Source organism: Anas acuta, chromosome 5 (genome assembly GCF_963932015.1).
Source record: "Anas acuta chromosome 5, bAnaAcu1.1, whole genome shotgun sequence".
Lineage (NCBI taxonomy): Eukaryota > Metazoa > Chordata > Aves > Anseriformes > Anatidae > Anas > Anas acuta.
The window spans coordinates 54,163,495-54,179,933 of record NC_088983.1 but is presented as its reverse complement, the minus strand read 5'-3'; the positions used below and the strand labels follow the sequence as shown (position 1 = coordinate 54,179,933).

The 16,439-nt window shown below is 44.6% G+C and overlaps 1 protein-coding gene across 6 annotated transcripts in view; it reads right to left on the bottom strand.

Annotated features, from left to right (window-relative positions):
* NAV2 (neuron navigator 2) overlaps positions 1–16,439 on the bottom strand; it is a 419,946-nt gene that overhangs the window by 221,126 nt on the left and 182,381 nt on the right. For 2 of the 6 annotated variants that reach the window (XM_068684876.1, XM_068684877.1), the window contains exon 2: positions 4,677–4,962. The exons of the other annotated variants lie outside the window; for them this stretch is intronic. In XM_068684876.1, the coding sequence (XP_068540977.1) occupies positions 4,677–4,962 (286 nt within the window). The remainder of the gene's footprint in view (positions 1–4,676; positions 4,963–16,439) is intronic. 6 annotated transcript variants of the gene reach the window in all.

The following is a 16,439-nucleotide window of genomic DNA, read 5'->3' as shown; positions in this document are numbered from 1 at the left end:
TGGAACAGAATTTTTACGAAAGATTTAGGCAACTTCTACTGAACTGGGGTCAGGAAAGAGCACGAATAGTTGTAAGAGTTCTACAAATCCTGAGAGAAACAGCTAAAGGGATTAGGTTTGCTTTGAGTAGAGGAAGAGAAAAGCGAGGGAGAACACGCCAACCCCTAGTGAGCACCCGTCTTCCACATCTACCAAGGAAGGGACAAGCGAGCTGCCCAACTCAGAGTTGGAGAAGTGCACGTTTGGTACCTGCAATCCCACTGCCACCCCTCCCTGCCAAACATTAAGGACAACCGTGTACCCGAGCGGGGTGCTTCAGGTGATGGCTGAAGACACGCTTTCATAGCAGGTCAGACTGATGCCTGTCCACAGCGACTCGAGGTGCTAGAGTGGAAATGGAGGATCAATGACTTTGTAACGTGCCGGTGGTTATAGCACTACTGCAGTTACTGAAGACCCAAACAGTAACTGCTTTATAGGTTCTGCAGAGAGCAAAAATAAAGCAGCTGAAGTATATAACACAACAGCAATGAACACGGTAATTAAATCCACGATCTCCTTCGGTGGCTTTCACAATAACGAGGCAACAGGCTGCATTCTCGCAGCAGCCTCTTCCTTCTTGCACCCTGCACAATTTTACCATGGCCAAACACTTCTAATTGGCAATGACTTTGGCCTTACACAATTAATGCAAATTTGGTAGCCAAATACATAGGACTTTTTCAGAATAACTAATAAATACCACGTTGTATATGAGAGATTGCTATCTTACTATCTATTTGACAGAAGTTTCTCTGGTAACAAAGTTAAATATTTCCAAAACAATGCTCTCTAAACATGGGTGTAATTTATTGGCGCTGTTTTCAAATTAGACAAAATAAGCACGGGTACAACAGTAGAGTACTGCTGAGCACAACACGGGGAGTTTAATATGGAAAAATGAATGGAGCGTGTATATCAGTAACAATAAAATAGGCACAATACTGCCATGATTCATCGACATAAGATTTCAGACTAACATTTACAATGGACTTGATGCTAAAACCCTCAGCCTTGATGCTAAAACCCTCAGACCTTTCTCTGGAAAGTGCCTCTGAAACACACTGAAGAATGCTTTTTATAAATTGCACAGCATTTTAAATAACCCATTGCCCTTATATGGCCTTAAGGCACAAAATTTCCAGTTACTATAAAATTCAGCTTACACATGTAAAACCGTAACAAGAAGGTTCAAAAAAAAAAAAAAAGACAAACAACTACACAGCAAAACATAAAGAAGTTCTCACTGGCATCCTACTTTCCCAAGTAGGACACTTTGATTTTCAGCATTTTTTTTAAAATGAATATTTTAATGAATACTACATGCAGCGCCCGTGTCTTTTGAAGAATTGAGATCCAAATGAGTACAGTCTGGCACTGAAAAGCTGACGGACCTAGCACTGGTGTTCAGGTGGCTTGAATCACCCAACAACAGCGTTAGAACAGGACCTAGTACCTTCACGTTGTGACTTCCAGTCTAGGCACTAGACAGCCTCTTTTCTAGAATATATCAGTACAGTAAGTGCAAGGAAAAAGGCAAACATGAATTCAGTGTGGAAGCACATATACAGCCATGTTGGGGGAGAAAGATTCATACATATGCACAAAGATTTCACTCTGTAGCATCCCTCCCATCATCTGTAAGCAGATGTCCTAAACATTAGGTCAAGTGAGTTGCTCTTTGTCCTTATTTTGTCTGTACTACTGAATTTTTAATTACGTAGTGCACAGAGGACTGACTTCAACAGGATTAAGAGAAACTCCCTTAAATACTCCCGGAACATCCTGTGGCTTGGAGATTATGAAACTCTCCAGAGACATAATAGAAGTCTGAAATCCTTCATGTTGAAATAGAAGCTGAACTCAGATATCCTGCTCTCTTGAACAGATACTCTAACCACTCAGCAGTTGTATCAAAGCAACGCTTCTCTTCCAGTTGCGCTGAAAGTTGTCTGATGCCACCTTGGCTTTTGACAGCAGCAGCCTATGCCTCTAACTCTACGAGAAAGTTTGGGGATGCAAATTCCAAGTTCAGCCCCCACAAGGAATACAGCACGAGACACGCTGATTTCAGTCATTTTTATTTCTTGTCCTAGGGTTTTGATCCAAGTGTCAGAACCTCTTCGCAACTCTTCCTCCATCCACACAGGAAGATTTTCTGTCATTCCTGGTGGGCTGCAAACCCCCGTGGGGACCCAGATCACCAGAAGACAGGTGCCAAAACACTCAGCATCCGTCCGCTTTCTGGATCTAAACTGTAAGTGCCATGGGAAGAATGTAAATTCTCTCCCTGGCAAGGAAAACAGAATGCCAGGTACCTGCACAGTAAAATGGCGAGGGCCATATTAGTGCTTAAAATATCCAAGGAAGCAGATGATCACCCCATAGCACATATATATTCATTTAGTCCTAGTGCAGTGTTTAAGACTAAATTTTCGGGGGTTTATTATCAGAAAACACTTCTACACCTGAATATAGCTGAAGGTTTCCTGGGATAAAAATGCTTCCACTACCAATACGCCACCTGGCAGCTGTCCCTCTGTCCCATTCCTCTTCCCACTCCTTCACAGGGGAAGGGAGGAAAAAACAGCAGTACCCTTGATATAACTGATGCGGAAAGATCTCCCTTTGGATATAAACCGATGTCCCAGATCACTGCCTTGAATGGCAAAACCCTGCACGTTGATGTGGGTAGAGGAACCAAGGTTGAATCAATAAGAATAACATAAGAGGACTGTGTTTACCCACGATAATGGATAGTAAAACAAACCTCACTCGTTCACACCTTAAAAGGTGCTGGTCACCCGCTAAGGCTTATACCCAAGAGAGGTTACTGAGCATGACAAAGCCTAGGATTTCTCTCACTGCCTGAGTTATTAACGCTCAAAATTACCTGACATTTCTTTTGCACCGATCTCTTCCTGTTTAAATACAATAACCCAGCCTGAAGACCCTTTCAGCATCAGGATGTAGAAATGGGGTTTTGTACCACATCTGTATAACAAGGGTTAAAAACAACATGCTATTCTATTCCTCTTTCTGCTGCCAACAGCTACCACTCTGGCAGGATCTCTGGTTATAATGTAAGATCAGAAAATGTTTTTCAATAACAATCACTTTTGCAGGAATGTAAATTTCTATGCAGAAACCAAGGTGCATCAGAGAGCACAGCATATAATGAGATTTTGCTGACATTTCGTAATTACAAGGACAGACATTAGCACAGGGGAAAAATAGCATTTGTTTCCCTCTTAAGAACATGATGTGATGCACAGGTCAGTCTGTCTGCTGCCACCACCCTGACACCAATACTTGTCTGTCTCCTTTTTCTGCTCTTGGTCCCCGAGGAGCTGCTACAGGCATGCTAGCCCAGCCTCACCAGCCTGATACGTCACTCTGGCTACCAGCAAACAAAGTGCAGCATATCCAAAAATCCAGGGCACGGGGCCAAACCCGCCCAGTTGGTAGTCATGCTTTCCTGAAGAGAACAGGGTTACGGGGCCACAGATTTCAAAGCCTAGATGGCAGGGATGACTCATTCTTCCCTGAGGAAGGAAAAGAAAGCAGAGAAAAGGAGAGAGGTATCCATCATCATTTCCCGATCCGGTACAGAGGTAGCACCACCTTCTCCTGGGCTGAGATGCCCGTAGGAGAAGCCTGTAACGTATCTGTCTGTTTCCAAAATTCACCATGCTGCTACCCAGCAATCTCTGTAAGATGTTAATCGATTCTGCTTGCTGCAGCAGACTGTCCATCCGCTTTGCTCATGCCGTAGTACGCTAGCACACGAATGGCTCACGCTGCTGCTGAGCACACTGGGGTATCAGCAGCACAAGGCAGCCTGAGCCATGCTGAAAACGTTACGATACTGATAAAAAAGGAACTGAGATGAAGAATGTGCATTTCTCCTCCCTATGCAGAAGCAGCATCTGTAAAAACAATAGATTTCACGACCCTGTGGATGTTTTCTAAAAAATGCAAATTGATAAGAGGCTGCACCTGTGATGTCACACACACCTAGCATTAAAACAGACAATTCTGCCTGAATATCCCTCTCCTATGTAAGCTATTCAATGTAGCTGCACTGTGAATGACACTTGTATTGTACCCGAGCATAAAGCACTGCCTCCCTTCTGCTCCCCACACAACTGCAAACACCAAACGTTCACGCAGCTAACGCGGTGTGACCACAAGCAAATACAATCTATGTTCATGACAACCAGCAATCTCCCCACGTCGCAGCCACAGAACCCAGCCATCGCAATCAGCACCTACAGGACCGACACAAAGAGCGCACCCCAGAAGCGGCATCCCTGCCACCTCCCTGCCACCAACCCCCAGGTGCAGGCAGAGCCAGTACACGAGGCAGCGCAGGGCAAGAGCACGCACAGCACCATCCCTCACAACCCCAGTGCCAGCCCCACCAGGCTAGCGAAATTACAAAATCACCCCTCGGTAAGAGATAACCACTATGTGGAACAGAAAACACCCCGGCACTGCAGGCAGATGTTATTACACACATATACCCCCCCCCCACAGCTGCTCACACCACTGTCCACCTCGTAAAACCTGCTGCATGCATTCACTGTGTGACTCCATCCTCCCATACACCTCCCCAGCCTTCGGCGCTTTCTAACCTGTGTGTCAAATCCATTTTCTACCGAGCTACTCTTCCTTGGTAGGAGTCCATCTCCTGCGTTTTCTTGTCCGTTAGGAGACTTGAGAGGAATCTGGCTGGAATAGGATGGCTTCGTCACCTCCACCTTGTTCCCAAACTTCAGGTAACAGGGCTGTGGGATGGTCCTGGCCGTCGGGACGTGCAGGATCGGAGCAGCGCTGTGGACGGGTTTAGGTAGTCCCGATTTCATTTTGGAGGCTACCAGGATGGCTGGCATTTTCTCCTTCTGCTTCCCTAACACGTTTCTGTCAGCAGCAGCAACGGTGGAGACAGCAGGCAGGGAGAGAGAAAAGGGCACGGTTGGGGAGCTGCTGTGCTAGAGCAGCCTGGCTGACTGCAGGGATCTCCAAAACCAGCTCAGAATTAAAAAAAAAAAAAAAAGCTTTCAGCCTAAAATATCTCGCAGCTTCGTGCCAGCCTTCCACCTGTTTCCTCTGATTTTATTCTCAGTTCTTCGCCACTGTCCTCCTCCCTATTCCTGCTGCCGTGCAGCTCGCTCCTTCGTTTCTCCGGCCAGGTTCTCCCCCTGGCAGCAGCAGCAGCAGAGCCGCCTCTCGCTCCGTCTCCCCGTCACTGCATCCCCGAGCCCCCCAGGAACCTGCTGCTGCTGCAGGATTTCCAGCTTAAGATGTCTTTCTCCGCTCTGAGCCGAGCAGCAGATGCAGCTCAGCGCCTTAATGACTGATGCCCTTGGACGCCAGCCTCGCCGAGCCAAGCCTCTTAGAAGCCTTAAGAGCTGCCCACAGGACGGCGACGCCGGGGAAGGAGAAGCGCCTGCTCCCGAAACGCGCCGAAATGCCCCGGATCCCCGTGTACGCGCTCAGCTGCCGGGGAGGGGGGGGAGCGGCCGCCGCCTCATGGTAGGCGCTGCCCGCGCCCGCCGCGCTCTGCCTCGGCTCCCGCCTGAGGCGCGGCCGGGCTCCGCCACAGCCCGGGGGGAGCCGGGGCGGCGCTGCCGGAGGAGGGGCCGGAGCCCAACCGCCTCGGGGCCCTCGCACTGAAAGCCCCGAGGGCTCCGGGAGCCTCCCGCGGAGGGGATGGCAGCCCTGTGAGGCCCCCGGCCGGCCCTCAGCCCCCCCCCGCTCCCCTCAGCCTCTGTGAGGGGCTGGGGGGCAGGGGAGGGTCCCCACAGCTGCACCCGCAGCCCTCCTGAAGGGTCTCGGGGCACTCCTTGGCCTTATGCCTGCCCCACAGAGCGCTCCCACCCTTGTGGCACCCCGTGTCCCTCCAGGTGCAAGGACGGGTTATTACATCTTGGGCTGGTTCAGACCCAAACCTGCAGCGTTTCCAGGGTGTGAAGGGCTCTAGGATGAGGCAGCAAGGCTAGGAGAGTGTTTTAGGAGTGAGAAAGCTCAACTGGAAATCAGATGAGTCCCCGCATCCCTGCATCCTTCTGGGGATGTCATCTGAGATGACTTAGCCGAAGTCACAGAGGGAGTAAGTGGCAGAACAGGAGAGTCAGAGCATGTGTTACACTCTTGCTAAATTACTATCTTGCCTCAGCATTTCAGTGTAAAAAGGCCCTGTCCCCATTAACACCAAAGACAGTTTCAGAAGACATCAGGCATTGCTTGGATATTGTTTTGGGGTTTTGGTTTTAGCTGTCTCATACTAACCCAAAAGCAAAGCCTGGACAAACCACCAACACTGTCTGCCCTGCCTCCCGCTTAGCATCACCCCCTGGTCACCGAATTCAAGCTCCCACAGCACACACGAAGCTCCCACATGAACTAGGCATTGTGTTGCTCCTGGGACATTCAGCACATCTGAAAATATGTATCTATCAGCCCCACAGGCAGCTTTGTATTAACTCTAAGAGGGTAACTTTTTAAAAATTTATTTTTATGAGCAATTGTGTTTTCAGTCTAGCTCTTATTCCACTAATCTCCGGCTGGAAACAGCCCATCCCCATTCGTCCACCTCATTGGGAGCGATCTTGCAATGTTTACCTCCCTGCCGTAAAAACAGCACACAGTATCTGCTTAGGCACAACTGTATAGAAAATTTCAGAGCCCAACAACTTGACAAAGAAAGTCAGACTGGCCATACGAAAGGACTGGTAGTTATGGGAACAGAAATGCGTAAAATGCTACAATACCATTTCCATTGTTTAGTGCTGAAAACTCAGCCTTCCTAACTAAAAAGGTTGGGCTCAAGTACGAAAAGCTTGAAAAAGATCCAAGCCTGAAAACAAGGCTAATTTTAGGCCTGTAATAAAATACAGTAAAGTTTAAAAGCTATTAGAAGATCTAATTGACAGCTTTATTTTCTGTTCTTCACTTACACATTTTATTAGGTTCAGGCCACCAATCCCAGATGCACAGGACTTGCCAGGTTTTGTTGTTCTGTTTTCATCTTGGGAAACTGGCTAGGTTACAGTACACTAAGACAGATACATAGCTAATTTGAGTAAAATGAAATGATTCTTCGAATTGCTGCTTTAATAATTATTGAATGATACATGAATGAATATTGATGATACCTACTGCATCCAGTGGCAATGCACCTATAACATGAGGCCATAAACTGTTAACAGGTCACATACTGCCTAGATCTACAAAGATGAACAATGCTAATTTGGTCCATCTTTTCAAGTAACTAATCATTATTTTTCTCTTAATAATTAATTTTACCTGTTTTTACAGCTAGCATTTTTAGAAGAAACTACTTTTTTTCTGGACAGTCAATGAGATCCAGAAACCATCACCCAGATTTCTGTATCTGAGCTTTTAGAGTAAGCAATATTAAAAAGCAAGAGCTTCATTTTTTCCTGCCACAAATGTCAGATGAGCCACTAACTAGGAGAACATTCCCCTGCAGCTCTAAGATGATGAGTATTTTTGCTTGAATAACCACAACATTCTCCCTTATCTGCCTGAGGTCCAGTAAGCATCCACCCTGTTCCCTGACTGGGGGCATGTGGAAGGAAAAAAATAAAAATGCTATAAACAAGCATTTTACTTCCCTGGGAGAAAATAAATAAATAAATAAAACAAAGAAGTAGTGACTTGACTTGGCTTCTAGGACTGATTTTTAAGCTCGGGAAATGCCTTTGCTCAGGAGTCAAGCTGCGGTCACTTAGCGCCATCTGAGGTGCCAAGGCTGGTGTCAAGAACTGGCTTAATATTCTCAAAATGTTACTAAGCAGCCCAGTACTTCAGCAGAAGCTATTTTAATAGTTCGTAGTTCAAGAGCTTGTAGGCAAGTTAGCACATTGCCCAAAACAAAACCAGTAAACTGAAAAAAAAACACCAGGGTTGACTGCTCTTGAATCTGGACGAATGGGACGAATGTTTCTGGAAAGCTAAAACCATTGAGGCTGCCCTCATTGCTCAGACACTACCAATTAACAACTGAACCCAAGTGGAAAGAAAATGCCTATATGGATCGCACATGGCTATTGCAAGTAAAATGACCAACTTCACCAAATGCAGCAAAAGATGAGAGAATCAGACCTTCCCTTCAAATTGTGCTCAAGATCCATCCTCAATGAGGCCAAAAGTTACATTACTGTTAGTGAACAAAGTATGTAGAATTATTATTACAATTAGAAAGCCTCATTAAGTGGGCTGGTAGTCCAGAACTGCTGATGGAACCGCACTCGCTTCTTGCTTGCAAATATCTTTATCTGTGCTTTCCTTGTCTTTTAGGCATCGTAGATGCATCTGATGCATTTTCAATCCACATGAATATTCCTGAGATGTCACCATATATACCGTCAATATCAGAAGACATAATTGTTCTTACAAAAGCATTTTTGTCAAACAAATGCTGCCGGAAGGCCAGCTGTCCTATAGACTGTGGGCACATCCAGCCTTGGCTCAACTCCATTAACTTCAGTGAAGTTATGACAGGAATAAATATGGACCTATTTTTGGCACCGCAGGCATTTTGCACATTCAAATCCATCCGTTGTCACTGATCACAGTATCGGATATGCAAAAGCCCAATCCGGTCTGCAGATTTGTGTTACCATTGCATGGAAGAACCATAAAGGTATAAATGTGATCAAGCTGCTTTTTTTTTTTTTTTTTTTTTTTTTGGTTGTGTTCCCAAAAGAGGAACTCTTGAGGTTAGAAAACAGGAATAGTGGTGGAGGCATTATATAATTTGGCATCCGCTCACCACAGCAGTTATAATCTGTACATGTGAGTTCTTTATATAGAGCAAAGGAGAAAACCTTGGTTCTGTTCCCAGTTCTTTTCACAAAAATCTCCTCTGTATTACACTAATTCTGATCTAAAATCCCTTTTGTAATCCCCCGACATGTTTCTAATTCACACTGGGTTTAATTCCACCTCATTTTATAACAGTGTCATGCTTTAATAAATACACAAGGTAAATTCCATCTGGCCAAGAAACACACTTGGTGCATTTTTAGAAGACGCACGAAGTTTCACTCGCAACATCAGTGATGCAGGCGGGACTTGCACATGGTGACACGAAATGGCACCGTTTTAAATGAGCATCTTCTGAAAAATGTTCCTATTTAGTACTGTTTCTGTAGCAGAACATTTGATGTTTTTGTAACGTCAGGATGAATTGTAGGAGCGGGCATCACAACCACACTGAAATAATTTGCCTTACCTCTGTCCAGACCTTTTTGAATTAAAAATTTCATAATGTATTTATTATTGGATTACATGACCAGCATTTTACATAAAGATAACTCCGGTAGTGCTTTACTCAAAAGCTACATACATTTCTACTGTTAGAGCAAATGCAACAACACTGAGCTGCTGCTTCAATTTCATTTTGCTGCAGTTGTTTTTGGACCTGTAGCCATCTCACCTTCTCAGGATCTAGTAAAACTGGGCTCAGCTGGCAGGAGACAGACATCCTAACAGAGGTGCTGTGACTGGCTTTGGAAAGGCCCCTCCTTCTGACTTTAAGTAAATTCCTGAGACTTAAACTCAGCAAGAACAGGAGTGGAAGGGATTTGGGATGCAAGAGCTTGTTTCAAGTAACACTTTCTGCAATGCTCTAAGTTTTAGATGCGTATTGTAAGACCTTGCCTGACTATACTGTGGTCACAGCACTGACCACTGTGTGCACGTAGTGCATAATGCATACATTTTATGATCCTAACAGCCTAGCTTTGTCACGCCAACCTACAGCTCACCTTGATTCACTATCTGTTAACATCTGCGATCATAAGAATAAACATCTTCCCATGCCACTAACAGCACCTGGGATAAATATTTCAATACCGTTTTAAAAGGATTCTCACAAATCACATCCTCCCAACAGGGATGTGCATCTGGGTATTCTTAATCTATTCATGTGTCCTTTGCTTCCTCAAGGTTAACAGTACCAGCTCCTATATTATTTTATGCCTGATTTGACGTTGTCCATGGCTTCATGTATTTGGAAAAGCTAAGAAAGCATCTGTGACTAGAATCACACTAATGAGCACATCACAGAAGGAAGGTGGTGATAATCCAAATACCACGAATGCACTTCAGTGGTAAGAATCATCAAGTTAAGGTAAAATATGAAGATGAGTTAAAAAAAAAAAAAAAAAAGTTCTCTTCCCTGTGCTGCTATACTCCCTGTCTTCTCGAGAAACACTGGGAAGGAAAATCCTGGAGTTACAAGCTGACTATGTCACACCATCAGCTGACAATCTCATGCCATTATGCCTTCTGAAGCTTGCTGTCCCTCACTGGCACATCTCAAACACACCCACTCCATCATCTGCAAGAGTGGTCATAGCCTGAAGGTAGACAAAAATCACCTGAGAAGCAGATCAGAATATAAGGCTTTATTTCAGCTGGATCTGCTTAGGCATTCCAACCTAGCCTAAGCTGCCATAAATTTCTTCCACATTAGCAGTTTTGAACGAATGTAAATTGGCCAAATTACCATCAAGCAACTTCAGCTGTTTTCTGAAGACCAAATGATGACTGTTCAAACAAAATGCTGACAGTCATAAAGCTCTAAATCAGACAGCTCTAAATCAATATAGTTTTACTACAGCCAACACCAGAATTTGACATTAAAATGTCAAGTATTAATCAAATCTTACTTAAATTGCTGATCCAATCCTGTCCTATATTCACATTATCTCCTTGGCCATTGGTGCACGTAACCAACAAATTTGTATGAGAACAGTCCCCTTGCTTACTGAGCGCAGGCACACAGCTGGGTTGATGACGTACAGCACAGCTCTGGAGCCGTGGAAGTTGTGCTTGCCATGCTCACCAGCTGGCTATCAGAGGAACACAAACATCGTCCTGCACTTGCAGGCTTTGCCAAGTACACTTCGCAACCGAATTTGGTGTCCAGGCCTCTCCAGTCTGCAGGCAGCCACTAGAAGCCAAAAAAAGAGAGCATTCCCACAGGGCAACCACTCAGGAGCAGTTCTCCGCTGGAGGTCACCTGCAATGCACCACACAGTGTCATAGTGATTAATTGCAGTGCTACGAACTCCAGCTTTTTCTGAATGTGTTAGCAGAATATATATAACAACCTGGACAGTTCATAATGATATAAAAGGAAACGCTGAAAGCACTTAACACGATGCCCCAGTACGAATGCTGCCAACTTCCACTTGCCAACTGTCCTGATTTAGTGATAAGACAAAATCCAAGCACATCCTCAGAAGGTGAAGGTGGGGGTCAGTGGCCCTACTGAAATTTTTAAGTCTGAAATTTCAGTGAAACTTCTTCAAATTCACGCAGCCATAACTGAGGTCAACCTTAAGCCCAGCAGCCATGACCGTTCTTGAGAATCAACTTGCACAAACTAACAATCACCGTAATAATGATGTGTCACCTCCATCTCCAGTGTGATAATCCGTCACAAGGTAGTTTGAGGAAGACTACCATAAACTGTGGATAAACAGAAAGTACCAATTTGGTTTATATTGAAAATATATGTATTTAAATATATAAATACAAACAGACGCTAAACATCACGCTCAGTTTAAAACCAGAAAATTCAAAAATCACTTTGCAAGGAAATGTACAGGACACAATTACTCTTCCTGCCTTCTAGTCTAATACTGAATTCTCAAGCCTGAAGACCACCAAGCATCCTCATGCACAGCAAGACCAAGTTTCCCTTCTCAAGCATCCTGGCATCTCCTTGGTTTTCCCATTAGCAAACTGCTAACTGCCCCTCCTACTGCTTTAACAGAGATTTTTCCAAGCTTTTGCAATATCAGTCACCCAAATATCACATCCAAAAAGTCACTGAGTGTTGCAATGTTTTGCCTATTTTGGTTTCATAACAAAACAAAGGAAGTAATGATTCATGATGTTTGTTGCCTTTAACAGGCTCGATATTTCAGTATTTAACTTCTTGTGTTAAGTGACAGGATATTATTCTATCCTGAGGTTTCCTGTCACCCAGAATTTTACATGTGATTTTTTATTCAATTTATATTTTTTAAATCAACAGTATAAAGGCCTGACAGCATCGCATTTACCTTAAACATCTCATTGTGTGATTTCTAACAGCGCTACTCACTGCGTTTGGAATATTTTGCAAAGGTGTCAGCGTCGAAACCCCATACACAGCCCTAGCATGCAGTATCACCCCCAGAGAAGATCTGGCTGAAGCTTATCATATAATACGTAACATGCAGCCTTCTTTTCAGATAGATGGAATTCAATCGATGGGACGATTTCCTGCATTCCAGAGACACAGTCACCTCCTGTACTGGAATTAACACAAGTTTTGCCTATGCCAGCAGCAAAACTCAAGTCATGGTGCTGTGAAAGCGGTAGAAGCCCATCGTCCCCATCACAACACCAATGTACCACTGGATGTTGGCAAACGGGGCACCTTGTCACAGGCAAAGTGCTCGTTAGATGCTCTGGTTGCTTGTACCCTGCTTGGCAGGGGGAACAATGACGTTACAGATGCTGAAAGAGACGCAACTGGATTTCAAAATGCATCCATCTGTTTAACTGCCCAAAATGACTTAAAGGAGTGGGATAAAATAAGCACAGCTGCTCCCTCAGCATGTTAAAAAAAAAAGCATCATCTGGAAAATAACTGGATAAATATCAGATTTTGTAGACAGTGATCCGCAATGAAGCTCCGATATGCCTCTAACATCTGTTTCACCTTCAATTATACCTCCAGACTTCACAGCTCTGGCATCTTGAAGAAGCAGTGGAAGTCCCGACCTTGGTCATAACCAGCTCCGTGTCTCCTCAGCTCACTCACTGTTAGCCCCTTTAGAAAAACATCACCTATTCGACCTCGTCACCCCCCACAAAGCACATCCATCTACTCTCAAACAAGAACCAATACAGAGCCATGCAGCGTCCTTCTCTTTGGATCACCGTTAACAGACTTCAGAGAAACATCCACACGGGCAGCATGGTGGTAAAGAGACAACTACAAGTGAACCAGCACCAATTTTAATTCAAAGAAACCACTCTGTGTCCACCCATCCGCACCAACTGGAGGGAACTCAGCAAAGGGCCAGCGGGATGGCTGACCTGGAGCACCTTGTGAGGGGAGGCTGAGGAAGGGCCCTCTTCAGCCAGGAGAAGAGACAGCTTCGGGGCATGTTGCAGCAGCCCCGGGGAGCTTCCAGAGCCAGGCTTTATGCTGCAGTACCCAACAGGAGGCCAGGGGATGACAGACATAAGCTGCAACAAGATGTTTAGGCTGGGTATAAGGAGAAACTTGGCCACTACGAGGACAACCAGGCAGGGACACACCTAGCCCAGGGTGTGCTCGTGACTGTTCTTGAATGTTTTCAAGACCCAACTGGAAAAAGCCCTGAGCAGTGTGGTCTGATCTCATGGCTGACCCTGCTTTGAGCAGGAGGTTGGACTGGAGGCCTCCTCAGGGCCCTTCTCATCTGAAATATCCCTCTATTTCTTGAATCAAACAAAATAAAAGACATCTGGGTCCATTGGAAGAGGCTTAAATGGACATCAGCTATAAACACTAACCTGGTCCACCAGAACGTGCTTAGGCAGGAGATCCAGAAGCAGAAACTACCAGCAGACCAAATTTTAGGAAGGAAACCACAGCACATGTTTAGGTGTGATTTTTCTTTCAGTTTTCCTCTCCCATCTCTTAAAAAGACACTGAATGATGTGAACAGCATCTTGGCCTGCAATAACAGTGATTTCGACATAAAATGCAAACTACGATGCAATTTTTTCCCCCTAGGGTATAACATCTGTGTAAACAGCAGGACCAGGACATCTCAATAAGCTCATTTGCATTCTCAATAACACTCTTACGGTATCCTGACTTCATCTGCAAAGACAAGGTCGATAGCTGGCCAAACATCAGATAGGAACCACAGAAGCATCCTCCACAGATGAGCGGCTGCCAGAAGGGACAAGGAGAATGCAGTAAGATGCCAGAGAGCACACCTGAGGAGGCTGCTGCATTTGCTTAAGAGGCAAGGAGAACATAGAGAGACATTGCATGTCACTGAGGAACACGTTACTAACACGCTGGGGAACAAGAGAAGCAACCTGGCTAAACAGACATGAAATATAGGTTGAGACAGACTTCCAGTAACAGAAATTAGCGTTTAATACACAACGTTCAAGTCTTTGAAGCGCATCACTCTGCAGAAGCAGTAGCACTCTTCCATGTGTATATAAATGGAAAACCAATTTTTCTTTGCAGTAAATAGCTTGAGCAATTAATAGCAGTTAGCTTTTCCTGTCTTCTTCCAGACAGGATACAATGTTATATTAAATCATGCAATTCTGGACCACCTAATGTTAGAGGAACAATTTGAGGATGAACTGTTACTGCTAATTATCAGAATTAAAAACTGAAATAGCAATGCTCATTTCTGAAAGTGAGATGACTTCCTGTTTCAGATGTTAACTCTCCTATTGCTCCACCCTGCCAGAAATCCACAAATCTGTCAGAGAAACCCTGGCCTGAAACCTTGAACACAAGTGTCATCGAACAGAAAACCTTTTGGAACATTTTTTGCCACCATTTTGGGGCTTTCATCATAAACCAATTTATCTATCCTTGGCTAATTACTTTTTTTTTTTTCTCCTCCACACAGATGCAAAATATTTCTGTTTCTATTTTGTCTTTTATTTTTCATTTTCAGGCAGCTGCATCCACTTCCACAATCATCTCTGATGTCAGGAAAAAATTCTTCTGGGCAGTATCGCTGCGAGCACAACAATAAGAAGATTACAACTGCGTATGCATATGCATGCGTGCACACGCACGTGCATTGTGAGCAGAATAAAAATGTGGCGATGGCTAATTTGGCCCAGGAAAACCGTAACAGCACTTCTACATAAACAGGAAAAGGTTCAACACTGTTTGCGACACAGCGTCACAAAGTCAATCCCGATCTCTCTTGCACTGTGCTGAACAGGCATTTCCAATTCAAAAGAGTAATTAGCATATTGTCTAAAAATTAGAGCACTAGCAAATACCAAAGCTTTAACCTGCTTTACAAAGATCAGTGAGAATCCATCGCCGTAAGCCCACCGCTAGCACTTGCTGCTGGGACAGGCAGCGCCGTGCCAGCACCACTGCCGCTGCTCACAGCAAACACCAAACCTCTCCAGGGGATGTTATGTATCAGGGGTGTGTGTGTACATACATACATACATACATACATACATATATATATATAAACACCATCATCATTGTGAACTTTGAAGAGTAGAGACAGAGCCAACAGGACTGTGATGAACATCCAGGTATAAAAAAAAAGAGACAGTATTAAGGTCTGAAAGCTCTGAACAAATTCAACAGTGTACAGCATACGCCCCTAAATGAGGTTTGTATTTTAAGGACAGTATTAGTCTTGTTTTCACTTTCACAGTGTTTTTGGTCACTTATCTACATAACAGAGATAACACCATCTCCAAAGTCTATTGATCCCATCCAGAGGTGAAGTAAATTTACATTGATGCCAATGCAGTATTTAGGTACTGTACTGATCAACACTACTTACTGAAGAACCCCAAAGGAAACATCCATAGTGGAGGAATAAAAAAAAAAAAAAAGTAGATGTACGATTTTATGAATTGTGTTTTTAGAGAAGAATTTCTTAAAACACAGTAAATAGAGCTTTGAGCCTGAAATATTGCTCTTTTTGAACAAAGCATACGGTTAAACAACTACTTACTAACTCCCTGCTGTATATGGCCAATGTAGGAAAAAAAACAGTACATGGCCACACCACTAAAAACAGTGCCACATTGACAAAAAGACTATATAACAAAAGTTAAAAGCACTTATCTAGGACCTCTTCTGGCATTTTATAAACTTTAGCTCCTTAACATTGTAGCAATCTTAGTATTCTTTTAGCACATTTTCCTGTTGCTTAAGGAACTTGATATGTGCCAAAGGACTTCACGCTCTGCCAGAGAAGGTTCCCAGTCACGATTTGCCTCCAGGGAAGTTGTCAGAGCCACACGCAGCCTGCCCACCACATCCCGGTGTGGCACCCTCTGAACCAGCTGAGCATGAAGGGGACGCAGGCCCCCTCTGACCCTCATGGCACTGTGGGCGTAGCAGCACCCTGAGGCCACCACTTGACAGCGATGCCGGGCTACATCGCCCAAACCTATCTCCGGGGACGGAGCAGGCACAAGACCAGCTCTCATGGCCGTGCATCCGAAGAGAGCGAGGACGTTTTATCAGCTCAGCTGGGCTCGCCACCCAGCAGCACAAAGACACCAGCTGTAGAAGGCACGCTCCAGCTACCCTCGCACCCTTTGCCGCAACTTCCCTCCATGAAGTGACAGCCAAG